This window comes from Bombus pyrosoma, linkage group LG5 (assembly GCF_014825855.1).
Source record: "Bombus pyrosoma isolate SC7728 linkage group LG5, ASM1482585v1, whole genome shotgun sequence".
Taxonomy (NCBI): domain Eukaryota; kingdom Metazoa; phylum Arthropoda; class Insecta; order Hymenoptera; family Apidae; genus Bombus; species Bombus pyrosoma.
In genome coordinates, this window is record NC_057774.1 from 5,030,655 (window position 1) to 5,057,677 (window position 27,023).

The window sequence follows — 27,023 nt, forward strand, 5'->3', positions numbered from 1 at the left end:
AGGAAAGCTTGCTGTGTTTGTGTCCTTTGACCGAAAAATGGCCTTTTATGATGAACATGTGTTGGGTTTTTCCCGTCTGATGACTGTCCGCTTTCTCCGTGATGTTTAAGAGCGCCTAATAAACTCAAGGATCTTTCCAAGACCCCGCCGTAAACTGCAAATATTTCTAGAATTAGGGAATTCTCCAGACGTGCAATTAGACTGGCAAACATTTGTGGAGACAATGCAGCTACAGGCTAATGTCTTTATGGTGGGTTATTGCGTCCATTGAGAATCGGGATGGCTGTAGGTTGACCGTTGGCTGCCAGGTAGCGAGGGACGGCGCGCAGAGGTCCTACACGACGTAACAAATGGTAATGGCGGAAATAGTTTTTTGTAATCTGCCAAGTAGACGGCTGTACAGTATATCTTATAGAAATAGGACGAAATCTGTTCGCGTCATCGGAACTCGCAATAACCAAACGCAAGCTATTAAAAATACATTTATTCTCCTAAATAATAATTGACATACATATGTATATTACTATGAAAGTTTTTAACATTTTTACTTATACATATACCTAATTATTATGCTATTATTACAACAGATTATTGAACATATAAATTTGCAACAAAATACTATTCCTATTGACTAAGGATAAAACCTTATCTCTATTATTACAACTATTGAATTACATATTATCATATACATACGTATACGTATATTTCTCTTTTCCTATATCGTCCTCTAATACTCTTAAATAAAAAGTAATCAGAAAATATACAGATTATTAATTTTATTATTAGGATAAATGAATAAGAGTCAGACTCCAAATTTAAATTTAAAGAAATACTTATTCATGAGAAAGGAAACTAAATATACATATAATACTCTTGAAATAAGAAACAAGAGACTGTTTTACCTCGAAAATCATCCATGTTTACGATTAGATAGTGAATCGATAATATTGAGTACAATAGAAAAGTAACAAATGAGTTGTAGCATTACCACAAATTGTTTTCTCAACCTTAATATCACTAATTATAATTACATATGTACATTTTAACAAAAATCTAGAGTGAAGTTTTGATCGAACCATCCGTAGATAAAACAGGTAAGGAATAATTCCATAGGCTTTCGTTTCGCATATATAGACTACTATACTATATATATATATATATACTTGTATGGCATGCCAGTCGCAATTCAGATATTGCAGTAAGTTTTTATAAGCCGTTTACTTGTCGAGAAATAATTTCTTCGTTGAAAGAATGCGCACATTAATAACAATAAACCAATCATTATATTTAACTTGAAGCGTTTCAATTCGATTAGCGCGTCTTAAGCGAAAACTAAGAAATACATACACACGTTACGAAGCGGAGCTGTCTCCATAGCACTGTAAACAGAACGAGATTGTATTGTATGATTATTCGACACTTAAAATGTCCGTGACTGAAGAGAGAATTCAAGAATTAAACAGACGATTTCTGGAATTTATGAGTAAAAGCGAGAATGTGGAAGGTGCGACTAAAGAAATTTATGACGACCTCCTGGACGAGGTTTTAATGGGATTTGTTTTCGATGTACATCGAACCACAAAAACTGGTAGTTCTGATGTCGAAGAAGGCATACCTGATGATGAATCTTACGCTATTGTAGGTGAGTAAATGGTAAAGATATATTATTAAAGATAACAGTAACTAAACTTCAATAATCAGGTTATGTTTATTTACTACCAAAATGTTTATATTTGACAAATACTTTTAAGTACATTAAAGTATGTTAAAGTAGCTATTTTTACAATGATTATTGTTTTTATATAATTTATCTAATTGTAAAATGTCTTAAAGATTCTCCAGGATTGGATGTTTTTGGACAACATCCTGTCAAAAAATCCCAAGAATGCAATTGCCCAAATTGTGATAGAGGAGTTGCAGCTTGTCGTTTTGCAACTCATTTAGAGAAATGTATGGGCATGGGACGAAATAGTTCAAGAATTGCATCAAGACGCATAGCAAATAATTCGAAAGATCTCAGTAACTTCAGTGGTGTTATAAGCGATGATGATGATGATGTTGATTGGAGCTTAAATAATGATAAGCGTAAACGCAGGAAAGATCGTAATGGTATAAAAAGAACAAAACAACAAAAAAGTAGTCAAAGGAATGGTGAAACTGTAAGTGAACATATTCATAGCAGTAATGAGAATTCTCCATCAAATTACGAAAATATGTCCTTGGAAGATAAAAGGATTTTATTAACACAAATCTGTGGAGTAATATCAGAGCATACAAAAAAGTTGTGTACGAGATCTATGCGGTGTCCACAACATACAGAAGATCAAAGGAAAGAAATGAGAGCAAATTTGGAATCTGGAAACAATATACAACCTAGTCAAGATAATCTTCATGTAGATGTAGATACCTATGAAGAAGGAGATGGACAAAATTTAAGAGAAGCATTAGCGCGTTGGGATCGTGAGGGATCAAGTCACTCGAGTCCAGCGGATTCTACATCTACCACATCTACATCTTCAATAAGTAGAAAACGAGAAACAAAGTCAAAAGGAAAAGGCAAAGGTTCCAAACGCGATCGCGGTTCGCCCATTTCACAAGGAGATTAAAATTAGTTTGTTTAATTCATTTTTTAATTTTATGAATTTTCTAACAGGGAAAGTTATGTAATAATAATGTTCCTATGCATTGTATAAAGCTTTAAGAATATATTATCCATCACAAAAATATCTATTGATTCTATCCAATGTTTGTTAGATTTTCAAGAACTTGTAATTTAAATACGTACATACAATAATAATTGCTATAATTTGTAACCAATACATACACATATAATGCTTCAATTTTGTTAAATGTTTCGTTATTTTGATACCAGGAGGCGCTACGTTTGAAATATCTGAAACATGAGTTATATTACCCATATTACTACTTACTAATTCATGGTTATAGATACTGACGTACGCTATTTTTCATGAAAAATTCAGTCAGGTGACGCAAAGCTACTGTGAGTATTTCAGTAGAACAATAAGCAATTTTAAGTTGCGTTACAAAATAAACATGTTAAATATTCAGCTAAGTACCGCTTCTGGAATAAAACAGATTCTTACTACCAATACTCCTTTGAAGATTTATGAACTACATGAGCAAATCGAAGGATTAGCAGTATGTATATGTGTAGTATAATTAGTTGATCTAACCTTAAAATAATTTGTTTAACGTCGAAAAGGAATTTTAATAATGACTTATTATAATGATTTTAATAAAAACTTGTTGCAGGAAAACTTTTACATCATATACAATGGGAGACTCGTGGATGAAAATGTCACTTGTTATGATGGTTATATTTCTATTATACCGCGATTGTTTGGCGGGAAAGGGGGATTTGGTTCCATGCTACGAGCAATTGGAGCGCAAATCGAAAAAACTACAAATCGTGAAGCTTGTAGAGATTTAAGTGGACGCAGACTTCGTGATATCAACGAAGAAAAAAGATTAAAAGCTTGGATCGAGAAACAAGGAAAACGAGAAGAAGAAGCAGCAGAACGTAAAAAGAAAAAATTAGAAAGACTTTGCACTGAACCTAGACACGAATTTAAAGATCAAACTTACGAACGCGAAAGATCGGTTCTAACAGAAAGAGTTGGAGATGCAGTTGAAGAAGGTTTCAAAGTTGCTACTTCTGGAATAAAACGAAAGTGTGACACAGAACTAAAACCAAATAAAAAGAAAATTTTGTTAGATCTTGATATTGATTCAGATGAATTAGATAGTTCTGATGAAGATGACGAAGGTAATAAAGATTCTGAAGCAAAAGATAATAGAAATAATAAATAGTAACATAAGTAAGAAAACTAAATATGGCTGAAGAGCTTATAAATTAAAATACGTTTTTAGTACTATAATTTATTAATAAGTGATTTAAATTATTTATATAGAACTTCTCATGTATGCTAAAATTATTTGATATTTTCGTTCGATATGATAAAGCAATGTAATTCTTATAACGTTAGATTATATGACCTGTTCAGAGGCTACATTGATAAACTCTGTATATATTGGAAAAATACTCATGATATTACAAATATTGCTCTTTAAATTGATATTAGAATTTACCATCATGTACTGTCATATTCTTCTGATAACTGAACTTATGGAAATAAGACAATTGTTTCTTGCAAATTGAATTATCATATACTTATATATGTAATTGATCATGTATTTAGGTAATGAAATTAACAAATTGTGGAGTTGATCAATTTGGCTGCTGAAAGGCTTATTTATTGACTGGAATATAGGAATAAAATTAATTCGTATACACATATTTTAAATGTTATATTGTACAAATATAAGCTTAATGTTTAAAATGTATAGATATAGGGTAACTTTGTTGACGTTTTTTAAAAACTCCTTTACTATAGATTAAAATATCCTCCATGCAACTAATTCGTTAGTCAGTTTTACTCCTATTGCAAATAAAGCTACTGATGTAATAAGCGACTTTAGAAAGTCATTTACAAGTACTTTATTGTATTTGCAATGTTGTAGCCATTTATAAAGATTTTTTATGTATCTTGATCCAATTAAATATAGATAATTATTTTCAGTATATTTGTCTTTAATTTGCTTATCTATCGTATGCATTAAAGCACCCAGGCAAACGTAATAATAAGATTTACACCTTTTGTTCGAAATATGCTGAAAATATGTAATTATTATCGATTTATTCCATTTAGCTGTTTAAAATATATTTAAAAGATAAGAAACTAGATGCTTTGTAAATAAATCTCACATTTTTCCGAATTTTCTCTTTCTTAATGGACGCTGTATCTGTTAACGTAGGTAATGATAATGTACAAATATTATGTTTCACAGCCATTTTCAATCTTTTTCGTTCCAAAATTTTATATATTTAATTACATCGTTATATAAGATTCAAAATTTTGTGTACAAACGAAACTAAAGAACATCGGAGCCGATATTCTTCTGTTTAATACAAGATTCCTCGTATGAAAGAAGAATAAGAAATAAAACATATATTTCAGACACTTAATCTTTGGTATGTGTATTGCTTTTTGCTCCTATTTATAGTATTGTATAAGGAAAAATATACTGTTGAATAATGTCTATAACGCGATTGCACATTATATATATATATATATATATATATATATATATATATATATATATATATATATATATACACATAAGTGCACTTGTATGTTTATAACGATTTACGCATTGTTACTAAAATACATCCATTTTATATCCATAAATGTACATAATATACAAATTTATAAACCGCTTAGAATTAAACACAAACGTGTTCCTCTCTACTTCTCTCTCTGTCCCTCTAAAGCCATACTTGACTAATTTTTTCATGATTTATTTATGTCTTTCCGATTAAGCATAAAAAATTTGTGTTTGAAAATTTAAATTAAACTGATAATTGAAACTGAAGACATTTTTAATCATTTGAAGCCTGAGAAAGGTATTGTTTCGTAAAGGAATAAAAAGAAGGAATAATCATACTAGATAGATATTAAAATAGTGGGAGAAGCAGTTGACCATGGTTGCAGACAAACCATTTACTATATAGTTGGCATCCTCAACTCGAACGCGATGGATGTCATTTTCTGAATCGCGCGTGAAGTACATATCAAAGCTACAATAATTTAGAAACTATACGTGAAATCTGACACTTTGGTTTTTCTCAACAACTGTTATCATTTTATGCGTTAAAATGATTAAGTTATTTGCTTTTGGCATCTTGCAAGCTATGATGCTTGTTGCAGTCGCTCGTAAGTTATTAATTGTCTTTTTAAATAATTTTGTAATACATTAGTCATACATTTAATTGATTAGAATTGTTTTTTTTTCATTATAAAGCTTTTATTTCTTCAATATGCTCTAAAGATGGTTTTTATAATGTAAAATTTAAAAATCAATAATGACAAATTGAACAATAGTCGAAGAATAGTAATCATTACACATTATTTATGATTGGTCAATGTGTTGTCTTTCTTAAGATAGCATGAAATTACAATGTTACGGAACGAACCATCACTGTATTTTAATTTCAACGAATATAACGAATAAAATACAAAGACACCAGTTTACGACAAATTTATATTCTCATGACCAATCTATTGCAAGCATAAACTGTTAATTATTTTCTTCTCATGTATTGAAGACAACTTTCTTTTTTAGAATTTCAAGGACAATCGAATTGTGCGTCACTTTATGGTGTATCCGGTCAGTGCATCGGATTACGCCAATGTCCACAAATACTGAATATTCTTCAAACACGACCCCTTACACCACAAACAATAAATATATTAAGACAAATACAGTGCGGTTTTGATGGTCCTGATCCTCGAGTATGTTGCCCTATACAAAACGGAAATATCAATACACCAACTCGGAGCAATGAATCTCGTATTGAAGATAACACCAGAACAAATTCGAATTCTGAGCAACAAAATACCAACAATCAAAATCTACAATACGATATTTTTAACAATCCTTTGCTTCCTACTGAATGCGGGAAAGATTTAACTCAAAGGATCGTTGGTGGAGAACGCGCAGGACTCGACGAATATCCATGGATGACACTCTTGGAATATCTTACATGTAAGAAGTTAAAAACAGATAGGATGCTCTAAAAGTAGTTAACGCAAACATGGAAAATAATTAACATAAAATTATATTTTTCAGTAAATGGAATATATACTGCTTGTGGTGGAGTCCTCATAAGTCAGCGTTATGTTCTAACGGCAGCTCACTGTGTCAAAGGCAAAGATATACCAAGTACATGGCGACTGCAAAGTGTCCGTTTAGGCGAATATAATACTGATACCAATCCTGATTGCGTTAAGGACGATGAAAACAGCGAAATTTGCGCGGACGAAACCGTGTCGGTTGAAATCGAAGAACAAATTGCTCATGAGAATTACCGGCCACGATCAAGAGATCAGAAATATGATATCGCTCTGCTAAGATTGTCCCGTGATGTTACGTTTACCAATTACATAAAACCTATTTGTCTGCCACCAAATGCTTCTCTCGGACAAAGACTATCTGTTGCCGGCTGGGGAAAGACAGAGAACGGCTCATCGTCGAACATAAAACTAAAACTTACGTTGCCTATAGTCGACAAAGTACAATGCCAGATGACTTATGGAAACGTAGGAGTGGCATTGGGTTACGGGCAGATTTGTGCCGGTGGACAAAAGGGTAAAGATTCGTGTAGAGGAGATTCTGGTGGGTCTTTAATGGCTGTAGAACGAGATCGCAGTGGTAGCGCTAGATGGGCAGCTGTTGGTGTTGTTTCCTTTGGACCATCACCTTGCGGCATGCCTGGATGGCCTGGCGTTTATACTAGAGTAACTGATTTTGTACCCTGGATACTCAGCAAAATGAGACCTTGATATTTATATTGAAATTATTCGTCCAATCTACATCTAATCTTTATACCTGTAAAATTGTAAATGCATACGCGCAACGATGAAAAGAAGGTTAATTAAAAGATATATAATATATATCATTTGTTAAATAATATGAAAGAAGATATAACGTTCTTGATTTTATGAAAGAAGATTATTTTTGTTCTCTAGTGATAGGGTTACGTTACATCAATAGTATAACTAATAACTATCGGTTTCAGAGGTTATCGATTCTGTAGGTCATACAAACTATCATGCAAGATATACGTGTACAATTATTTTTATATTTTTCCTTAATAAATGACGTGCATGTTATTTTCAAAACAATATGCGGAAATTATCAAAGACATGATTCGTCTACTGCGAAACTTATCGTCTCCTGTATGACGTAAAACGTTCAATGTTAGAATTGGAAATCCCTGAATTGTCTTAATAAGCCAAACCACAAAGTCAGAATGATGAAACTTATTCTCAGAAATACATTTTATATATATATATGTGTGTGACTTATTCCAACATCAGCAAATATATAACGCAGAAGAAAATATATTTTTATTTCAATGCTTTACTTGATTATGAAATTATCAATAGGTCAATAAAGCAAATAGATATCTGTCGATACAATATAACATTCCTATTAGTCGAGAACATTTTCCTTGTAACCCCTTCCCTCTAGATATTTTTTCCAATCGAAAGGCTCATCGGACTCAGCAGATGGCAGCAGTTAGTACGCTGAAGACTCTTCGCGCGAGTCCATTCTCTGCAAAAGTAATAAAAGTAAACAGATTTTGAAACTGGTTTGTCCGCTTCATTGCTGGTTTGAAAGATCTCAAGTACGACTTTATTATTTTTCTAAATATCGTTGTTTCTTACTTTCAATCGGAAGAAGCGGAACAAGTAAAGGAATCGAGAAAGAATTTGTAACCGAATATTACCTGAGTTAAAAAATATAAATCTTCAAACTTGTTTCAAGAAAAAGAAAAAGATAGCTTTGACGATAGCTTTGATGATAGTTTCGAAATCAACATGATTAATCATTTACTTTTAGTCGGAATTTTGGTTTTATGCGGAGTCAGTGCGCGTGAGTGGGATTTCCTAAATACTTACTCGCAATATAGCAATAATCTTCATACAATTACTAATTATTGCCAAGCATATTAACAATCATGTTACAGATTTATCTCCATACAAAACTACTCTTATTCTTTTACATTTTTGTTCAATGAAAATTAATATATTAAGTGGTTATTGCGAAAAAAGAAATAATTTATATAAGCATTACTGCTGAAAAGTAAACATTTTGTTCGATTGATATACATATAACAAGCTTCTACTAACATATCACGCGCGTAATATCTCACTTGCATCTTATTTATGATTGTAATCAGTACCGTATACAACAACTGGAGAGAGATACACTTATGAAACGTTACTCTGAATACTAACGACACCCGACGTTTCTTCTTTCGTAGTATTAATAACACTACTTATACTTTGAACCTAATTCGATAATCCGAGCAATCCACTTCTGTAAACGATGGATTTTTTTTATAGGAGATATATGTACCACGCCACAGAATAAAACTGGTGTTTGCATCAATATACACAGTTGTCAACCAATTGTAGAGATTCTAAAACAAGAAAAACCATTGCCAAAGGGTACTTATGATTATTTGATCAGTTTACAATGCGGATTTGAGAATAAAGATCCCAAAGTGTGTTGCGAACAGGTAAACATTTTATGTAACCATTATGATCAACATTTGTGCTCTTCCGATATAAAATGAAATGCGTTACGACAAAATATTACAATTTTAGCGTTCGTTATTAATTGAATCCACAACCACAACGACAACCACAACCACAACAGAAAATCCGTTGTTTATTCCCGATCCCCCAGACGTCACGAATCATCCGAATTTACCATTACTGGATCATAATTTGTGCGGCCCAATATCGCAAGAAAAGATTTTTGGTGGCAACAAAACACGCATATTTGATTTTCCATGGATGGCATTGATCGCCTACAATACTGGGAAACAAATCCCAGAATTCAAATGCGGAGGATCGTTAATCAATAAACGATATGTACTCACCGCTGCTCATTGTATTACAACGCTACCGAATGGTAAGTCGATCGTAAAATGTATTACTGATGAACTCATTTAGTTCAATATTTTATTCAGAATCAATATCTTAGATTTTACATTAATCGGAGTACGACTAGGAGAACATAATTTGAATACCGAGCGCGACTGTGACAAAGACGAAGATGGTATCGAAATCGTTTGCGCTGAAAGATATCAAGATATCGGTATAGAAAGTATGCACTTTCACCCACGATATACAAGAGCGAGATTACAAAATGACATTGGTTTGCTGCGACTGGATCAGGACGCTGATTTTAGACCACAAAATGTGCGGCCTATTTGTATGCCAATCGGATCAGCTGCAACTTTGACTAGAAAAAAAGTAAATGCGATAGTAAAACACGAACATCTTTCTATGTCACTTTTCTTTTCTCTAATCGTAGATACTGATGATTCTTGCGTTTTACGACAGGTAATAGTAACGGGTTGGGGCGCAACTGAACGTGGACCACAGAGTCCGGACTTGCTGCAAGTTCAGTTACAACTAATAGCCACAAATAAATGTGCAGAAATGTATGAAAGACAGGCGCGAATTTGGCACAAGCAAATGTGCGCAGGCGGTAAAAACGGTACGGATTCTTGTTCGGGAGATAGCGGTGGACCACTTCAGGCTCCAGGAAATTATAACCATAATTTAAAATTCATTCAATATGGAGTTGTCAGTTTTGGACCTCGCATGTGTGGTACGACAGGAATACCTGGAGTTTATACAAAGATTGTGTATTACCTAGATTGGATTTTAGATACTATCAGGGCATAAAATATGCACACATAATATTGAAACTGTTGTTAATATTTTTAAAATTAAGAATTTATAGACTTTTTAAACATCGAATAAAAATTAATCTGGTATTGTTAATTTCAAAGCGCTTTATTTATAAATTCTTTTTCTGCTATAAATATTATATTAAGATTGTACATAAGTCTAATTATTTGTATCGTATAGTTCGTACCGTTTCAATCTGTTTCATAATAATACTGAAATAAATTTTTATGGATTTTATTTTTTGTTTAAATATAGTGTAAAATACATGAAGAAATATAAAGATAAAGAAAAAAACATATGTTTCCCGTACATGTTCCTCTTATATCATACATGTATGTAATCACTTTAAGGTTTTCAGTCACTATCTGATTATGATTAATTCCAATTAATAGTTGTCAAATTGCTTAATGAACACCTGATAACCTTCTCTCTGTATTATATTTGTTGCTCCGTGTCGCATTTTCATTGCGATCATCGTTAGTGATTAAACATTCATTATCACATAATTTATCGCTTTTATTTTTATCTTCGATCAGCTCTGCGGTTTCATTTATAGAGACTTTCAATTGACTACGATCTCCTTTTCTTTTCGAAAGTGAAACTTGAGATTTAGTTATTGACTTTTCAGATGATTGCGATATAGACGTATTAGATGAATTTAAGGACTGGCTCGCTGATAAGAAAGTATGCGACGAACTAGTTGAGGATCCGGAATCCGATCTAGAAATGTTTTCGTAATTTATGTACGAATTTACAGTATTCAGTGCTTGTCTATATTGCTTTTTCTTTTTCTTTTGTTGCAACATTTTTGAACAACTAACATTCTGTTGTCCTTGTGTCAACGACTGATAACTCTACAAGGATATTCTCATGAGTGATTACTTCCTCGATATTTATTATTATTATTATTATTATTATTATCATTATTATTATTATTATTATTATTAGCAATAATAGTAGTAATAATAATAATGACAGTAGTTTATCTTAAACTCTCTCTTCCCAAAAAAAAAAAATAAATTTTATGCACCTGAGAATGACGTTCAAAAAGTGTTGGTATTTGTGTTACGCGATCCAGCATCATTTCCATCTGCAATCGATGACGTTCCTCTTGTTCACGCGCTTCATTGCGACGGAGTAATGTTCGAATACTAAGATCTCTTTCGTGCTCGTGCCTTACAATTGAAATTTATGTAGTCATAACAATATGAAGAGTAATTTCTAATCTTTACTATTACACAACACCCCACTGAAGAAAATAAACAAATAACTATTTATTTTAAAAAAATCGCACCTCGCAGCAGATCTCAAAGCTCGCCATACTGGATTACGTCCAATCAAAGATTGTCTAATTTTTGCTGTTTGTTCTCGACGTCTTTCTTCCATTTTTTCCCTTATTTCACGTTCCAATTTTTCTCTATAATATAAATACAAGTGCAATCATTTTCTTCCCTTGTAATATAAATCAAAGACACATATGTATTTGTTATATTATGTATTATACCGTGATACTTGACATCTTAAAATTGCTGCTAAATTATTTCCTCGCATTGGCAAAATAGGTATCGTTGGTTTATGTGTTTCTAGTGGCGTTAAATTATTATCTGGCAGTTGCGAATCCTTAACGTCTTCATTGCAATTTTTAACTGTGTTCTGTAAACGTGTGCACGCAGATTTAACGCGTTCTCGTCTAGCCATTGACGGCGGTAAAGACGATGACTTCATTAATCGCGCTGCTCTTAACTGTTTTTGTAACTGCCTGAAAATTGTGCTGCTTTTTAGTTAATCGAATGTAGGACGAGAACTGTATATACTGTATTGACCTGTAATATTCGTCTTCAAGCATACGGTCATATATTTCTGTGCTGAAAAGATTCTTTGGTACTGGTTTAGCCTTAAACTTCGTATTCATGTTAACGCTTTTGCTACGAATTTCTGGGCTAGATCTTGCTAAAAATCGCCAAGCTCGACGATCACATTCGAGCCTAAAAGGACGTACCTGAGACATTAAATTTAACGCACTTTCTTCACGGATTATACGACTCCTAAAAAATAAATGCTCGTGATAACTATAGATTTATTACTATACATAGAATTGAAGCCGAAATATATTCGATACTATGAATTATATTGGAAAATATTTCAAATAAAATTTTAATACCTTCAAGAGGGACATATTCTAATGTTATTAGTTATTGTCTACGTAGGCGTGTAAAGATCATGTGAAGATCAACTTTTTTTTCAAATGAAATGAAAGACAAGGAAGAATGTAAAGTGGTACTTTTGTATTTGTTTTTCTTGTTTCTCATATAACAGCTTTTACAAAATGAACATTAAAATATCTCCTAAACTAAACAAACGAACTTCTCAATATACATAGATATATACTTTTTTGTAGCGAATGTCCAAATGAATTGATTAATGTATTAAAAAATATGTGATTCCTTTTTAAAAAACATCGATGACCTTCATATGTCCTCTACGCGTTCACCTATGAAAAAGCTAATCATATCAAATTATGTCTCTCTTATGTACCTGAAACATTTCTAAATATTATCGAAAACAAGTGAGATATTGCAAGTGATAAAGTTAAGCAGACCATCCTCTATATTGATAAAAACGAAAAGTATTATTATATATGAAAGACATAAACAAACACAAACCGTTCTTCCTTTTCAGCTAATAATTTGTCATAAAGTGGAATCTTTGACGTTAGCGGAATTGGTCTCACACGTCGTTTTCTACGCAGACTTTTCTTATTACTTTTTAAATTTTTGCATTTTTGTTCCTCCATTCCAGTATATGCCATATACTTTCCTGCTTCTTCTCTAAAGCATATAGTAGCGTATTATTAACTTCATGTGAATAAATGTTTAATTTGTTGTTACAGAAAATATAGTTCCTCACCGTACAGTAAAACTAAATGGCTTAGGTACAGTAGGGTGCCATTCCTTTGCAATATTGGCAGGCAAACTTCTTGTTTCTATACTGTCTGTATCACTTTCAATATTATCATTGCTACTTAATTTATCCCATGTGCTCCAATTTTTATTATTCAAATATATCTTTTTTTTACATACTGTTCCATTTCCTTCATATCTTCTACTACATTTAGAAATATCAATAATTACAGCCTTAATAAGATACAAGAAATTTGCTTCTACATAATTATATATACCTATTTGTCAAAAGATCCTGGTCTTCTGAGAGTTCATTAAATTTACTAGAAAGAAAAAGTAAAGGACTAGGAGTTCGAGATTCTTCTAAGTAACACTTTTTGCCATTTAATGTTAAATCATTAATATCATTCTTACTTTTAATCTTTAATTTTTTATTATATTTAGGTACAGAAAATTTAGGCACATTTGCATTTTCATGATTGATCAGTGAATTTTGTAAATTTTTCAATAATAATTTTTGTTTCCTTCTTAAGTAATCAACTTTTTGCTTAAACTGCTCATTTGATAAATGATAAACTTGATCATAGTTTGGTATACTGCCCAAAAATTCTAAAAAGTTATCCATAATTTCTGTAGGACTTGATATTCCAGATTCACTAATAAATTGATCATCTTTCGTAAGATTTATTTTATGTTTATTATAAAGATTATCTTCTTTGTCTTTTTTAGATCCAATGCGTTCATAAGAAGGAATTGGTTGCCCGCTGTAAGGATCTACTGGAACTTTTATACAAGAATTGTAAAAAGATGTACCTCTGTGCTCTGTCATTGCCTATTGCAACAAATAAATTTGTATTATTATATTTATGTTTTCAGTCAAAATTAATAAAATTTATTTGATACACGATTACTTATTTATTAATTTCTTTCTCTAATGTTGAACAAAATATATTTTAAGTGTATACTAGTTTTAGTATTCAAAAATTTAGTTTTATTATTTAACTTTAATTTTAATATTTGAACGAATGAATCAATATAACTTATAAGACAAATTATTATATATATTTAAGATCAATTATCATAAATCATTTCTACAAACACACACACACATATATAAATAAACCTTAATACTTACCTTTGAATTTTATTATGGAATATTAACGATATTTATTTATAAACTATAGATAGGTTTAAAAATCAGAAATAAAATATTGTAATTTAATTGTATATATTATTAATTTATATTTATTATATAATACATTTGTTAAATTTCCTGAAGTTCGAGTCTGGATCTTTACTTTATAAGGTTCTAATCGCTTCACATAACAACTCCTGAGGAAGATCAATATAACCTCGTTATATTCATCACCATGGTGAACAAAACGCTACACTAATAAAGATCTTTTTACAATAATTAGTTAGAAATTAATAAAATTAAACGTATTAACATTTAAATTAGAAAAAATAAGTAATTTATTGTTTACGGAAATAATTGAAGTTGCTGTATGAATATATTAATAATTACAATTATATAAATTTCAATCACACATATTCTGAGTTATACGAGTTTCATTTTATACGAATTTCAAAGAATTCATTTATATACATTTCAAACGTTATACTATATCAGGAAAAATTATCATCATTTAAAGTTTACTATTACTAAATATCAAATAATAGATTATTACTACTAAAATATATATGAATACTAAAACGTTTTGTTACGCCATTATTTGTCATAAAATGATACGAAGCGTTTTCATATGCACATTTGAATAAAATAAAATATTACAAAATTTGTTAATATGACAAGTATTAAATGATCTGGATAAAATTATGTACCGAGATACTGATTAAAATAACACATTTAAATAATTAAGGAATTTAAATAATTCTATTAAAATAACTGTATAAATAAAATAATTTTATGGATTAAGTGAAATTGAAAAAGATTTGTATTTAATATATTTTTGATGTGATTTATTTTAAAGTAATTTCATTCTGCATTATAAATTATACGTATTTAGAATATATAAATAAAAGGAAAATGGCGACTTTTATGAAAACAGTAACATATTGTGATGTTTTATCATCAGTTTTAAAAAGATATAAATATTTTATTCCTAATGGATCAATGCTAGTGACGAGAAATTATTCTATCTCTGCCCAAAACCATGAAAATTATGATATTATTATTACTGGAGGTGGTATGGTTGGAACCACACTTGCATGTGCAATAGGTTAGCTTTTTTACTTATTTATAATCATATATAACAATATTTTTAGTGTTTACCAAAGATTTGATAAATAACATACTTGATGAATGTTTCTTTACGTCTTACAATAGCAAACAATAGGAAACTTGAATATAAGAAGATTCTTTTGTTGGAAAGTGGTAAACAATTCGAATATAAATTTCAAGAAGAATATTCCAATCGTGTGGTTGCTTTAAATCAACAAACACGTACCTTACTTTCAAGCATAGGAGCTTGGCAACACATTGCAGCAACACGTTATTGTACTGTACGAAAAATGCAGGTATTGAAACATTGATAATAGTAACAAACAACAGTTTTACAGTAATGTTCCAAATATTGCAATTAAATATGAAATTTGTAGTAGGTTTGGGATGCATGCTCTGATGCTATGATAGTATTTAATGAAGATTACTTGAATGAAGAAATTGCTTATATAGTTGAAAATGATCTATTGTTACATGCGGTCAATAAACAGTTGATAAATAAGGAAAATGTAAACATAATTTATAACTCTAAAGTTGAAAATATTAAATTACCTAAAATACCAGAAGAAAATGCAGAAATAGAATTAAAAGATGGAACAAGATATAAGGCTAAGTTATTGGTAAGTAAATAATACCCATAATTTAAATGGTTCATATACTATACATTATAATGAGTTATTACCCTCTCGTAGAATACTTTCGACTTTATTAGTTAACCTATCCAAACGTGTAGCAATATTGAAAGAACATCTTTTTAGTTCTGTAGCTAATTCATTCAATTGTTGATTATTGTCACTGGAAGTACTACTATAAAGTCGATTTAATCTAGAAGTATCCATTCCTATACTATATGCATTATATATAGATGTTCCTTTTGTTTTCACATTCCTATGTTTTCTTTCAATTACTAAGCGATAGATAGCTTTTATTAATTCTTGTGGTAAACGTTTCTCACGGGGATCATTAGGACGAATATAAATTGCACAATAATGAGGTGGATGTAACAGAAGTGCACCCCGTCTGCATGCTTTCATTATAGCATTTGGTGCATGATCTAAAAGTTTGGAAAATAACATGTGTTCCAAGTGTGCTACTAATTCTGCTCTGCGTACTAATCCATCCAATCCAGCACATCTTCTTAATTCTTGTATATCTGACACTGCAAGGCCCATCATTAAATTTGCCAAAATTACTGTTACTAAAATGACAAAACTTAGAAACATGAAGTGCGCAGTACCAGAATATTCAATTGGTGCTTCTGTACTAATGAATATATCTTCAAATTCTAATTCTCCAGACATCATCACAATACTTTTCAGCAAAGCAATTAATGGATATTTAAATGAATCATTTTTAAGTAATACATTGAAACCTAAAGAAAACCCTATTATAAGAAATATATAAGCACCAAGAAATTTAAAAAAGTTAATTGATACTTGAGTAAACATTTGGATATAAAGGCCAAACATTGGAAATTTTCCAACCACCATCATTAATACTATCCAAATTAATAAAATACTCACAGCAGCTACATGATGTTGCCAACCATGACATTGCCATCCAGGGCAATGTTTTGGCATATTTAATACAATACTTGATAGTAATACAACACTCCATTGAAGCCAATTTTCCCATCTTTTAATATAACTGCATATACCATGAGCCATTTGAAAAAATTCTTTACCGGCTATTGTGATAGTAAATATTAGTACTGGCCAAAAAACTACTCCTCTGAATTTTTCAACTACAATATATGCCGTAAAAAATGCAACAAATATGGAATGGAATATCAAACTTAATAAGAAAAATTTGCGAATTCTTAACCATTTTAAATAAAGGAAACTCTCACACAAAGGATGTTTCAATATATGTCTTTGTCCAGATTCCACCAAACATAGCATCAAATTTGTTTCTCCTCTGCCACCTGACACTAATGGTCTAAAATCTAATCTTAATTCACAATCAACATCACCTAATTCATGATCATGTAAAGAAATTGCTTGATCCAAGCGTGAAATAAATCGTGGTAATACATCTGGAGTTCTGCGCACAATAAAACTTAATGCGGATATACCACCCTTTGTTCTAGCAGTGAGATCTGCTCCTTTCGACAGTAACATTATTACTGTTGGTGAATTTTCATTTAACGCTGCAATATGTAAAGGTGTATAACCAAATTTGTCTGCTTTGTTGACTAAAGCACCAGCCTATTATGACAAAGAAATTATGTAATTATGGATAGTTACATATATATTATGTAGTATTCTTAAAGAGTAAATGAACCTGTAATAAAATTTTCACCAATTCGATTCCTCTAGCAGATTTTGTAACTGCAGCGTGTAATGGAGTACGGCCATCATTGTCTTCAATGTTAACTTTTGCTCCAATATTCAGAAGGACATCTAATGTTTCCATAGATTGAGACAAAACTGCTAAGTGCATTGGTGTTTGTCCCCTTGCATTTTTTGCTTCGCATTCTGCTCCAGCATCTAATAGTAACTTTGTACATTCAGCACTACCTTCTTCAGCTGCTAGATGTAATGGAGTAGATTTCATAGAACCAAACCGAAATCTTACATCTGCTCCATAAGTTAACAATAATTTTGTGCACATAACAGAACCCAAACCAGCTGCTACATGCAATGGTGTTTCTGTGTAAACCTATTTAATTGTTATATCTAAATATTAAATATAAGTAATTAGAAATATTTTAGTATTCATGAGTAAAAACCTGTGGGTTGTTAGGAGAGGCACCTGCTTCTAATAAAGCTTTGACACAATCTGCTGCATTATTTAATACAGCATAGTAAAGAGGGCTTTTTCCATGTATTCCAGCATTTACATCTGCTTGTGATTTTATTAAACATTTAACACAAGCAAGATCTCCAGTAGCAGCAGCATAATGCAAAGGTGTATATTTTTTACCAAAATCCCATTCACATGGATTTGCTCCATGTTGCAGTAATTCTTCCAAAATTGTTAACGAAGCTGTACAAGCAGCTAAATGTAATGGTGTCCTATAAAATCAATGAATTCATATTTTGGAATTAGATTTATCTATTATCTTTTACATACCTGCCATCACTATCTCTAGCTGAAATATTTGCATTTTTACTTTTTAGTAAAGCTTTGACCACATTTACATGACCTAAATAACAAGAAACTAGGAGACAAGTATTTGGCCATCTCAGGAAAAGTTGTAGTGCAGTCGTATTTAAAGCTGCTTCATTTTCAATATTCAATAATGTATTTTGTATATATCTATATTAAACAGAGATTGAATTATATTTATTATAATTTTTTATTATTGTGATTAATAATTGATGTACCTAGTTGAAAATGGAGATGTAGCAGTTTTTTGAATATTCACTGATAATTTGCTATCATCAATGTTTAAAAATTCATGTAAAACTTTATCCAAAATATCTCCATGCAAGGTAGGAATAACAGAAAGTGCATGCTTTCCTGCTGGAAGATCAGATAGAGCTAAAATAATTTCCTCTGTATTCCATGGTTGTTGATTTGTTATTTGTCTCTCTTTTATATGACATATAACAGGCTCAGAACTGTACTCAGAACTTATACTACCTTCTTCCATGTCATTCATCCAAATATCTTCACAATCATCCTAGAATTATTGACATTTAATAAATAGCAACCAAACTTATATTATCAATTCATACTTACTATATAATTATTAACAGTAGAAGATAACGACATGACATTTGATCCTTCTTGAAAATTATGATTGTTCAAAAATTTATTTAGTAATGGTTTGTTGTTTAAGATTGACATTTTGTTTTGAATATCTTTTTACTTTTCAGTTGACACTTAGTAAATAGCTAGAACATTAATTATATTTTTGCTCCTAATTTTACTTCATACAAAATTTATGCTATATATCTTCAGTTTCAAGCACTTAAAAACTATTTTCAGTTGCCAGTATGGTTTGAAACAGGACCACACATGTTCTTTGGTGTTTATAAAACAGAACTGGCATATATTTAGCTCTGACTACTTCTTAACATATATGTATAGCAAGATAAAGTTCTAAATTACTAGATTCTTTCTTTTAAACATTTCTTCTGTTAATATAAGTAGAATATAAAATTTTTATTTTCATATAACTTCACTTTCAGAATTATTTCTGCGTATAATAGATAACATCATCCTTTGAAGACAAAATTATACTTTGCATTTATTACATATAAATCAACAGATCAAGTTAAACAGTTTTTTCATTTCTTAAGCTATTTTCAGGACTTATTTTTAATTTGATGTAAAACTATAATGCATATAAAAAATATACAATTTGTGATAAATAAATAAAAATGTACAAAAATATAATTTTATTGAAGGCAATTTTTTAGAAAACTAAATATAAAACACTTTAAAATTACATTTAGAATTCCTATTGAAATGCAGCACAGAACTGAAGTTATTTCCAGACATATTGTCAGTTTCTCGCTCCCTCTCTATATATACTTCCCCTTCCTATGATATGATGTTTGTGTTATCTCCATATAATATCACAAACTATAATTTAGTTATTCTTTATTATTGTAATATATTTCATTCACATCAAACCACAATAATACATGCTTCAGGTTGGAGCAGATGGTGTAAACTCATTAGTACGACAAACAATGGGTACACAATATGTGAAATGGGATTATAATCAAATGGGTATAGTTGCTACTCTTAAATTATCAGAGGTAAAAGTAATATTATCATAAAATTTCTGTACTAGTTAATTATATTCTGAATTATGTATTAATTTTATTTTTGTTTCAGTCCATAGAAAATATTGTTGCATGGCAAAGATTTTTACCATCTGGACCAATAGCACTACTTCCAGTAATAACTTTTTGTTCTTATAAAGTAGTTAGAATCAATCAAAAAACATCACTAACTTGTCTTTCTGGGTTTTATAGTTAACAAATTGTCTTAGTTCTCTTGTATGGTCATTACCAACAGATGAAGCAAAAAGACTTTTGCAAGTTTCAGAAGAAGAATTTGTTGATAATGTAAACAATGCTTTATGGAAAATTTATCCAAAAGATGGTATAGTTGAAAGTGGTTTACGAGCACTTCAACAATTACTTGAAAGTTTATCTTTACAAACTGGAGTAGTGGGACAATTACAACCATCGGTATCAGATATTTCAAAAGGATCTCGTGCAGCTTTTCCTTTGCAATTTGGTCATTCTGTATCTTATGTTCAAACAGGAACTGTTTTAGTAGGGCAAGTAAAAAGTCTATGAATATTTAAAATAGATTTTAATATTTATAATTATATATACTTATAATACATATAATTATTATTTAATGTATTACATATATAATTTTGATACAAAATATTTCAGTGATGCAGCACATAGAGTCCATCCATTAGCTGGTCAAGGTGTAAATTTAGGTTTTGGAGATGTAATAGCCTTGGTTCAACTTCTTGCAGAAGCAATTATGAATGGAATTCCTTTAGGGAACATAATGTATTTAAAGAAATATGAAACATTAAGACAACGATACAATGTTCCAATGATGCTTGCTATTGATGCACTGCATCGATTATACAAAGGAACTGCAGCTCCTATTGTACTAGCTAGAAGTTTGGGATTGCAATTGACAAATGCTGTCCCAGTGATAAAGGTGAAACATAATACATTTGAAAATAGCAAAATTAAGTGTAATATGACACTCTATATTAAGTCAAACTTCATTGTCTGTTTTAGAAAGCGTTGATAGAACATGCATCTGGACAAATAAAGAATCAGTAACAACCAATGTAAATATTTATTAATAGTAACATAGTATTATTATTTTTATAATCAAACTTTTGATGGTAATTATATGTGATATATAAATAAAAAATTTGTTTAATGGAATTATAATCTTATATTTCATTTATGTTAAAAATTTGTGTAGTATATTACAAAATGGAAATACATATGTATACATATATGTATATACATACATATATATATATATTCATATATAACATTTTCAATATTTTTTGTGATTGATTATAGTTATTACATGAATAAATTCTTTTACTTAGAATACCTCATATTTAACATAATTTTCCATAAAAAAATAAGATTAATGATTTATAAAATTTATCAAAATGTAACTCCATCAATATGCAAACGTAAAAATATCGATACTTAAAGAGAAATGGTGATCAATGCAAATTGATTATTATTCCATGTGAGCAAAGATCAACAGCTTCAAAATGAAAACAGGTTATGATGTTATATTCTCAGAAAAGACAAGTAATTAGACAAATATTATGCAAAATTAACCAAATACTTCTGAAAAAAAAATTAAAAAATTGAGATATTCTTAAATAGAATTTTTTAATACACAAATTCTGTTACACTTTTTACATATACATAGTTTAGGTTACCATACAATCTTCGAAATTTCGGAACAATTTATAAGTCAAAAAGACACAAGTGGATTGCATAATTTTTATACCTGATTTCGTGTTATATAGTGATGTTTTATTGAGGAAAAAAGAATTTTAACTTACCGCAAAGTATGTAATTTCATTCTTGTAAAGGTTATAAATATTTACATAATTATTGTATTAAAATTGACAAATCTTTTTACCATTGTCTCATTTCAGATTCATCATATATAAAACCAAACAGAAAAATTTAAGTATTTGACAAATTTTTAATTGATAATGTTTTTATCAAAAAGATTGCTAAAAGGTGCAGCTCTTGGAATAATTGGATTGGGAACGCTAGCATCCTTAAGAGCAAATGAATATGACTTGGGAGCTATAGGTATTGTACGATTAGGACGTGCTGCAATTACTGTCTTTATAATTGGGAGGCATTATAGAAACGAATTATATGGTAGTAATTTAGATCCAAATACTCAGGAATATCTTGACTTAAAATCAAAAGTACATAAATATGGAGCACAGAAACTCTTAGAACTTTGCTGTGCCAACAAAGGTGTTTATATAAAAGTAGGTCAACATATCGGCGCACTAGATTATTTATTGCCATCAGAATATGTTAATACAATGAGGGTGTTACATAGTTCAGCACCACAGTCATCTTTTAAAGATATACTTACTGTTATTAAAGAAGATTTCAAGAAAGATCCATACGAAATATTTGAAAGTATTGATCCTGAACCTTTAGGCACTGCTAGTTTAGCACAAGTTCATAAAGCTATATTAAAAAATGGTGATGTTGTTGCTGTTAAAATTCAACATCGATCAGTTAAAACAAACTCCTATGTAGATATAAAAACTATGTCAGCCTTAGTAAAATTAACATCATTAGTTTTCCCTGATTTTAAATTTGATTGGCTTGTTGATGAAACTAAGAAGAATATTCCTCGAGAGTTGGACTTCACTCAAGAGGGAAAAAATGCAGAAAAAATTCAAAATATATTTTCACATTATCATTGGTTAAAAATACCAAAAATACATTGGGAAATTTCATCACCACGAGTTCTAGCAATGGAATTTTTGGAAGGAGGACAAATTAATGATTTAAAATACATCCAAACCAGTAATTTAAATCCATATGAAGTTAGCAGTAAATTAGGTCGACTTTATAGCCACATGATATTCATTGTTGGTTTTGTACATTCAGACCCACATCCTGGTAATGTTTTAGTCAGAAAGAAAAATAATGAAGCAGAAATTATACTTCTAGATCATGGATTGTATGCAAACCTTTCAAATGAATTTCGATGGGAATATTCTAAACTTTGGTTGGCAATATTTGATGGCAATAAAGCTGCAATGCAAACACATTGTGCTAATTTAGGTGTTGCAGATTTGTATGGGTTATTAGCTTGTATGGTATCAGGACGATCTTGGAATACAATTATAACTGGTGTTCAGAAAACCAAATATGATATACAGGAAAAAGAGGAATTTCAAAAAGAAATACCAAATTTATTACCACAAATTAGCACTGTACTAGATAAAGTGAATAGGCAAATGTTATTAATCCTTAAAACAAATGATCTTATGCGTTGTATCGAATATTCTCTCAACACAGAATCAAGAATGTCAGGAATGTTGGAAATGTCAAAATGTTGCATACAATCTGTATATGGAGAGAAACTGAAAACCTGCACGAACATATGGGAAAAGTGGAAAGTTTCTATATCTCAACAATGGGCACTCTTTAAATTATCATTATATTATATATACTTGGGAGCATTAAATTTTAATATACAAAATTCTGTTAACTCATTTATGAAAAACGAATTTTATACTTTTTAACATTGATATTGTTCTAGGAAAAATTTGCTATGTATAACATTTCTTTAAATATGTTATGATTTGATTAATTTAAACAAATAATTTTAAAAAGTTGTATTTCTTTATAATATTTTTTTTTTCACTTTTCCATGTTTCACATTTCCCAGTTTCATAAAAATAAAAATTAATTTGTGATAAATAAGAACAATATTCATATTAAACAAGTGTGTATATTTTAATAATTGCGCAAATTTATTGTGCCATATCTTGATTGTCAAATAGTCAAAGTTATCCCAATTAAAGAATAATATTAAATATTTATTATAAATATGTATGTATATACATATTATATACAATCATACATTTTTATTTTATTGTTATAATTTATCATATTTACGTATATTTTGCATGAGATGCGAAAACTTGTACATTTTGTTTCCCCTTCATTAGTAGAATAGAAGAAATAAATTATATCTGATCGATTATTGTATTTAATAATAAAATACGACAATAAATATGTTTGATCATGAATCATGTTTTTAATGTATTGATAAATTCCGAACATTACCTGTCATTAACTAAACCATATATACATATTAAATTCATAGGTCCAAAAATGTTAAGAAATTACACGTGTTTATTTAAGATATATTCTTAACTTAATTACGTCAAAGATAATTTATCATTAAAACTTAAATCAATTTTACGAAGTACAATATTTATTAAAAGTATAGAAATTCGTTAATCTATATCTATATATAACAACAAATTAATATCGTTTATTCATTAACATTCTATAAAAATTAGTTCAAATGTGAAGATTTATTATTTTCGATAATCTGCTACAATTTCATTATACTCTATATTTGATCGCGATATAAAAATAGAATTAACGTGTAACTGCAACTGACTAAACCATTTCTGAGAAAATTAAATGTGAACTTAAAATATATACATGTGTATACTTATGTACCTAACTATATACATACGCGTATATGTATTTCTCATGTGTCATTCCATTAGTCATGATTTAAGAATGCTTTATTAAAACATAAAGAATACATATCTTTATTTTATATCGATTAAAGAAATTTTATCAATTAAGAGAAAAATGAAATATGATAATTATTAATGTTATGGAATATGATAAAATATTCTGAAAAATTTCAATTTTTAAGAACTTTTAGATTTAACGAAAGTAATTTTTATTTTTGTATCGTGAAATAAAACGTAAAATGGAAAGCATCTTATTACACTCAGTGGGTATAATGTTTAACAACGTAAAAGTTATTCCTGACAGTGTTGCAATGTATTGCAATTTCTATAATGTCATAGATTTTTGTTCCATATATACATTTATTAATTATTCTCTGTTTCTTTCATACGAATTTCATAGTCTACAGCCTATTTTATTTATTATGTATGTAACTTAAAATCATTGGAATAATGATTTTTGCATTAACATTAATGTACGCGTTCAATAATATGTGAAGAGATTTAGCAACATTGGAGAATATCTGCACCGGAAGTGCCGTTTACAAAATGACGCACGCGATTGGCTAGAAATTGGCCGCAGTACATCTTCGTCCGCCATTGATTATTTCCTGTAAACGAAGAATTTTAATAAAATGTGCAAAATATATAAAATTTAGTATTAAAATTGTCGCAAATATATTTAAAAATTAAATGGATTGAAGCAATTTTCAAAAATTCTAAGAATGCAAGACTAATGTAAGATTTTACAAGGAACTATTTTCTATTGGTCGCGCGTAAGACCACTACCTAAAGGCAACGGAGGGGGTATATAAAGCGGCCATTAGACGCGCAGCGTAGCCATTTCTTTAGTAACTTGCAGACGGAGTGGAGAGTGTGTTGCTCGCTAGTTTCAAATATTTTGTGTGTAGTTGTGTGAATCTCTTCTATTTTGTTCTACAACAAACACGAGCCAGATACAGGTTGGTGTACTTATTACTTATTCAATAATTAGGTGATATAGTTGAGAAAGCTATAAGAAAACGTGAATGTCGTATTAGTCGATACTTCATGTTAACCTATTTCTCAAGAAAAGTATCATCGATACTGTGTTAACGTCGAGAAAGAGGACATTTGTATTTCTACAAATTAAGAAAACTACGAAGTCGTCATCATGATGAGCACTAAGAAGAGATCTCGAAAATCTGACGCCGACAAGTCAAGTCATACTGAGCAATTAGTAACTTGGATTAACAGAGTTCGCTGTAAAAAATTAATGTGTCGCCGAAATCGCAGACGCGATTTACGGATTGAAGCAATGCTGACGTGTACTCTTTTCAAAGCTGAAAATCAGTTACGCATCCGGCAATCATCTAGAGCTTTAAAATGGCAGCAACTTAAAAAACAATGGTTGAAGAAGGCAAAATATTCAAATTATGAACTTTGCAATGATGAAGATACGGAAAATCAGAGAAATCTCTGGAAAGAGCCATTGTGTCCTGAATTAAGCAGTTTAGACAATTTCATGTCTAAAGTGGCAGAAGTAAAAGTACCATTACAACGCTGAAGTAATGGGAAAAATGCAAGCGATCAGGTTTGGAAGACCTAGGAGCTCACTGTGACTACACTTTGACAAGAGGATTTCTCGCAACTCTTTATTTACCAAATGCGTAGAGATTTCAACAACAACTATATGGAATCTCGAGAGATTATGGAGCACCGTATATTACGTCGGTGCTGCAGGAATAGAAATCGCACTACTATCCTGATGTATATCTGGATATTTTTTACTTGCAGTCTCGACCGTTTGAGATGGCATTGGGACGGGAGGAGGGAGTTGGTGTTCGTAACGATGCTGAAGCGTTACCGCACGATCGGGGGGACCCGATGTTCTCTAGTGTCTGCGCCTTTCATTGGTTTGGTTTGTAAACAGTATCGGGACCAATGCATCCCCCTTTACAATTTTTTGTTGTAATATACTTAATAATAAGCGTTCGAAATATGTTCATAGAGCCTTTGATTCGATATTTTTTATTTTCAAAAATATCTCAATTTACATAAAACATTATGTACTTTGTATGTCTTATAGTTTAAAGAAAATTTGTATAGTACATTTTAGCTTATAGATTTAGTAGTATCGTTTCTTATAGTTTAAAGAAAATTTGTATAATACATTTTAACTTATAGATTTAGTAGTACCGTTTCAAATATTTGCTCCATTATACGTCAAGATTTTGTATATTTGCTTAATGTTAATTAACAGTTTTGTAGACTTTTATAGAAATAAACAGAAATTAATAAAATTTGGAAAATGTTTA

At 30.2% G+C, this 27,023-nt stretch overlaps 9 protein-coding genes across 15 annotated transcripts; 6 read left to right on the forward strand and 3 right to left on the reverse strand.

Moving 5' to 3' along the window:
* Positions 1-7: 7 nt before the first annotated feature.
* On the forward strand, positions 8-2,724 carry LOC122567928 (ataxin-7-like protein 3). Of its 3 annotated transcripts, none has more exons than XM_043727101.1 (3): positions 8-353; positions 1,316-1,642; positions 1,834-2,724. In XM_043727101.1, exons 2-3 carry the CDS (start codon positions 1,426-1,428, stop codon positions 2,604-2,606), a joined length of 990 nt encoding a protein of 329 aa, XP_043583036.1. In that variant the 5' UTR covers positions 8-353; positions 1,316-1,425; the 3' UTR covers positions 2,607-2,724. The 3 variants fall into 3 exon arrangements, with proteins under 3 accessions (XP_043583036.1, XP_043583035.1, XP_043583037.1); XM_043727102.1 differs by lacking the exon at positions 8-353 and adding an exon at positions 1,175-1,198; XM_043727100.1 differs by lacking the exon at positions 8-353 and having other exon boundaries at positions 1,156-1,642.
* A 234-nt stretch (positions 2,725-2,958) lies between these two features.
* LOC122567929 (replication stress response regulator SDE2) lies at positions 2,959-4,603 on the forward strand. The gene is made up of 2 exons (XM_043727103.1): positions 2,959-3,159; positions 3,274-4,603. Exons 1-2 carry the CDS (start codon positions 3,055-3,057, stop codon positions 3,829-3,831), a joined length of 663 nt encoding a protein of 220 aa, XP_043583038.1. The 5' UTR covers positions 2,959-3,054; the 3' UTR covers positions 3,832-4,603.
* Positions 4,417-5,420, reverse strand: LOC122567932. The gene is made up of 2 exons (XM_043727105.1): positions 4,787-5,420; positions 4,417-4,692 (listed from the first exon to the last, which is right to left on the reverse strand). The coding sequence occupies exons 1-2, from the start codon at positions 4,871-4,873 to the stop codon at positions 4,417-4,419; spliced, it is 363 nt and encodes a 120-aa protein (XP_043583040.1). The 5' UTR covers positions 4,874-5,420.
* Positions 5,421-5,598: 178 nt separating this feature from the next.
* On the forward strand, positions 5,599-10,448 carry LOC122567872. The gene is given in 9 exon segments (XM_043726999.1): positions 5,599-5,795; positions 6,205-6,627; positions 6,712-7,403; positions 7,406-7,472; positions 8,380-8,520; positions 8,994-9,169; positions 9,258-9,567; positions 9,640-9,911; positions 10,002-10,448. Coding segments are annotated over 9 exon segments (2,487 nt in total). The 5' UTR covers positions 5,599-5,737; the 3' UTR covers positions 10,350-10,448.
* A 125-nt stretch (positions 10,449-10,573) lies between these two features.
* LOC122567925 (protein FAM161A-like) lies at positions 10,574-15,171 on the reverse strand. Of its 2 annotated transcripts, XM_043727093.1 has the most exons (10): positions 14,781-15,171; positions 14,391-14,587; positions 13,534-14,087; positions 13,263-13,460; positions 13,019-13,183; positions 12,179-12,400; positions 11,860-12,114; positions 11,650-11,772; positions 11,386-11,530; positions 10,574-11,209 (listed from the first exon to the last, which is right to left on the reverse strand). In XM_043727093.1, exons 3-10 carry the CDS (start codon positions 14,082-14,084, stop codon positions 10,760-10,762), a joined length of 2,109 nt encoding a protein of 702 aa, XP_043583028.1. In that variant the 5' UTR covers positions 14,085-14,087; positions 14,391-14,587; positions 14,781-15,171; the 3' UTR covers positions 10,574-10,759. The 2 variants fall into 2 exon arrangements, with proteins under 2 accessions (XP_043583028.1, XP_043583029.1); XM_043727094.1 differs by lacking the exons at positions 14,391-14,587; positions 14,781-15,171 and having other exon boundaries at positions 13,534-14,302.
* A 7-nt stretch (positions 15,172-15,178) lies between these two features.
* On the forward strand, positions 15,179-22,204 carry LOC122567927 (ubiquinone biosynthesis monooxygenase COQ6, mitochondrial). 3 transcript variants are annotated; one of them, XM_043727098.1, is made up of 9 exons: positions 15,179-15,495; positions 15,603-15,793; positions 15,878-16,117; positions 20,105-20,212; positions 20,292-20,354; positions 20,432-20,742; positions 20,864-21,146; positions 21,230-21,282; positions 22,126-22,204. In XM_043727098.1, exons 1-8 carry the CDS (start codon positions 15,303-15,305, stop codon positions 21,272-21,274), a joined length of 1,434 nt encoding a protein of 477 aa, XP_043583033.1. In that variant the 5' UTR covers positions 15,179-15,302; the 3' UTR covers positions 21,275-21,282; positions 22,126-22,204. The 3 variants fall into 3 exon arrangements, with proteins under 3 accessions (XP_043583033.1, XP_043583032.1, XP_043583034.1); XM_043727097.1 differs by lacking the exon at positions 22,126-22,204 and having other exon boundaries at positions 21,230-21,382; XM_043727099.1 differs by lacking the exons at positions 15,179-15,495; positions 22,126-22,204 and having other exon boundaries at positions 15,652-15,793; positions 15,875-16,117; positions 21,230-21,382.
* Positions 16,138-20,096, reverse strand: LOC122567924 (transient receptor potential channel pyrexia). 2 transcript variants are annotated; one of them, XM_043727092.1, is made up of 7 exons: positions 19,185-20,096; positions 18,827-19,125; positions 18,573-18,758; positions 18,229-18,514; positions 17,781-18,158; positions 16,735-17,704; positions 16,138-16,656 (listed from the first exon to the last, which is right to left on the reverse strand). In XM_043727092.1, exons 1-7 carry the CDS (start codon positions 19,290-19,292, stop codon positions 16,163-16,165), a joined length of 2,721 nt encoding a protein of 906 aa, XP_043583027.1. In that variant the 5' UTR covers positions 19,293-20,096; the 3' UTR covers positions 16,138-16,162. The 2 variants fall into 2 exon arrangements, with proteins under 2 accessions (XP_043583027.1, XP_043583026.1); XM_043727091.1 differs by having other exon boundaries at positions 16,138-17,704.
* LOC122567926 (aarF domain-containing kinase 1) lies at positions 21,528-24,264 on the forward strand. Its single transcript, XM_043727096.1, has 2 exons — positions 21,528-22,035; positions 22,126-24,264. The coding sequence occupies exon 2, from the start codon at positions 22,186-22,188 to the stop codon at positions 23,752-23,754; it is 1,569 nt and encodes a 522-aa protein (XP_043583031.1). The 5' UTR covers positions 21,528-22,035; positions 22,126-22,185; the 3' UTR covers positions 23,755-24,264.
* Positions 24,265-25,694: 1,430 nt separating this feature from the next.
* Positions 25,695-26,496, forward strand: LOC122567931. Its single transcript, XM_043727104.1, has one exon. It carries the CDS (start codon positions 25,880-25,882, stop codon positions 26,270-26,272), a length of 393 nt encoding a protein of 130 aa, XP_043583039.1. The 5' UTR covers positions 25,695-25,879; the 3' UTR covers positions 26,273-26,496.
* Positions 26,497-27,023: the final 527 nt, after the last annotated feature.

Coding starts and splice junctions, on each gene's coding strand:
- LOC122567924 (XM_043727091.1), bottom strand. CDS start 19,292: ATGTCAATCTTAAACAACAAACCATTACTAAATAAATTTTTGAACAAT. Junction 18,515..18,572: donor GCTAGAGATAGTGATGGCAG/GTATGTAAAAGA, acceptor TTGATTTTATAG/GACACCATTACATTTAGCTG. Junction 17,705..17,780: donor TGGTGAAAATTTTATTACAG/GTTCATTTACTC, acceptor TTGTCATAATAG/GCTGGTGCTTTAGTCAACAA.
- LOC122567928 (XM_043727101.1), top strand. CDS start 1,426: ATGTCCGTGACTGAAGAGAGAATTCAAGAATTAAACAGACGATTTCTG. Junction 1,643..1,833: donor TGAATCTTACGCTATTGTAG/GTGAGTAAATGG, acceptor AATGTCTTAAAG/ATTCTCCAGGATTGGATGTT.
- LOC122567926 (XM_043727096.1), top strand. CDS start 22,186: ATGTTTTTATCAAAAAGATTGCTAAAAGGTGCAGCTCTTGGAATAATT.
- LOC122567931 (XM_043727104.1), top strand. CDS start 25,880: ATGATGAGCACTAAGAAGAGATCTCGAAAATCTGACGCCGACAAGTCA.
- LOC122567932 (XM_043727105.1), bottom strand. CDS start 4,873: ATGGCTGTGAAACATAATATTTGTACATTATCATTACCTACGTTAACA. Junction 4,693..4,786: donor AAGAGAAAATTCGGAAAAAT/GTGAGATTTATT, acceptor ACATATTTTCAG/CATATTTCGAACAAAAGGTG.
- LOC122567929 (XM_043727103.1), top strand. CDS start 3,055: ATGTTAAATATTCAGCTAAGTACCGCTTCTGGAATAAAACAGATTCTT. Junction 3,160..3,273: donor AGCAAATCGAAGGATTAGCA/GTATGTATATGT, acceptor AACTTGTTGCAG/GAAAACTTTTACATCATATA.
- LOC122567925 (XM_043727093.1), bottom strand. CDS start 14,084: ATGACAGAGCACAGAGGTACATCTTTTTACAATTCTTGTATAAAAGTT. Junction 13,184..13,262: donor CCATTTAGTTTTACTGTACG/GTGAGGAACTAT, acceptor TATATGCTTTAG/AGAAGAAGCAGGAAAGTATA. Junction 11,531..11,649: donor GCTTTGAGATCTGCTGCGAG/GTGCGATTTTTT, acceptor TTCAATTGTAAG/GCACGAGCACGAAAGAGATC.
- LOC122567927 (XM_043727098.1), top strand. CDS start 15,303: ATGGCGACTTTTATGAAAACAGTAACATATTGTGATGTTTTATCATCA. Junction 15,496..15,602: donor CACACTTGCATGTGCAATAG/GTTAGCTTTTTT, acceptor GTCTTACAATAG/CAAACAATAGGAAACTTGAA. Junction 20,743..20,863: donor ACAGGAACTGTTTTAGTAGG/GCAAGTAAAAAG, acceptor AAAATATTTCAG/TGATGCAGCACATAGAGTCC.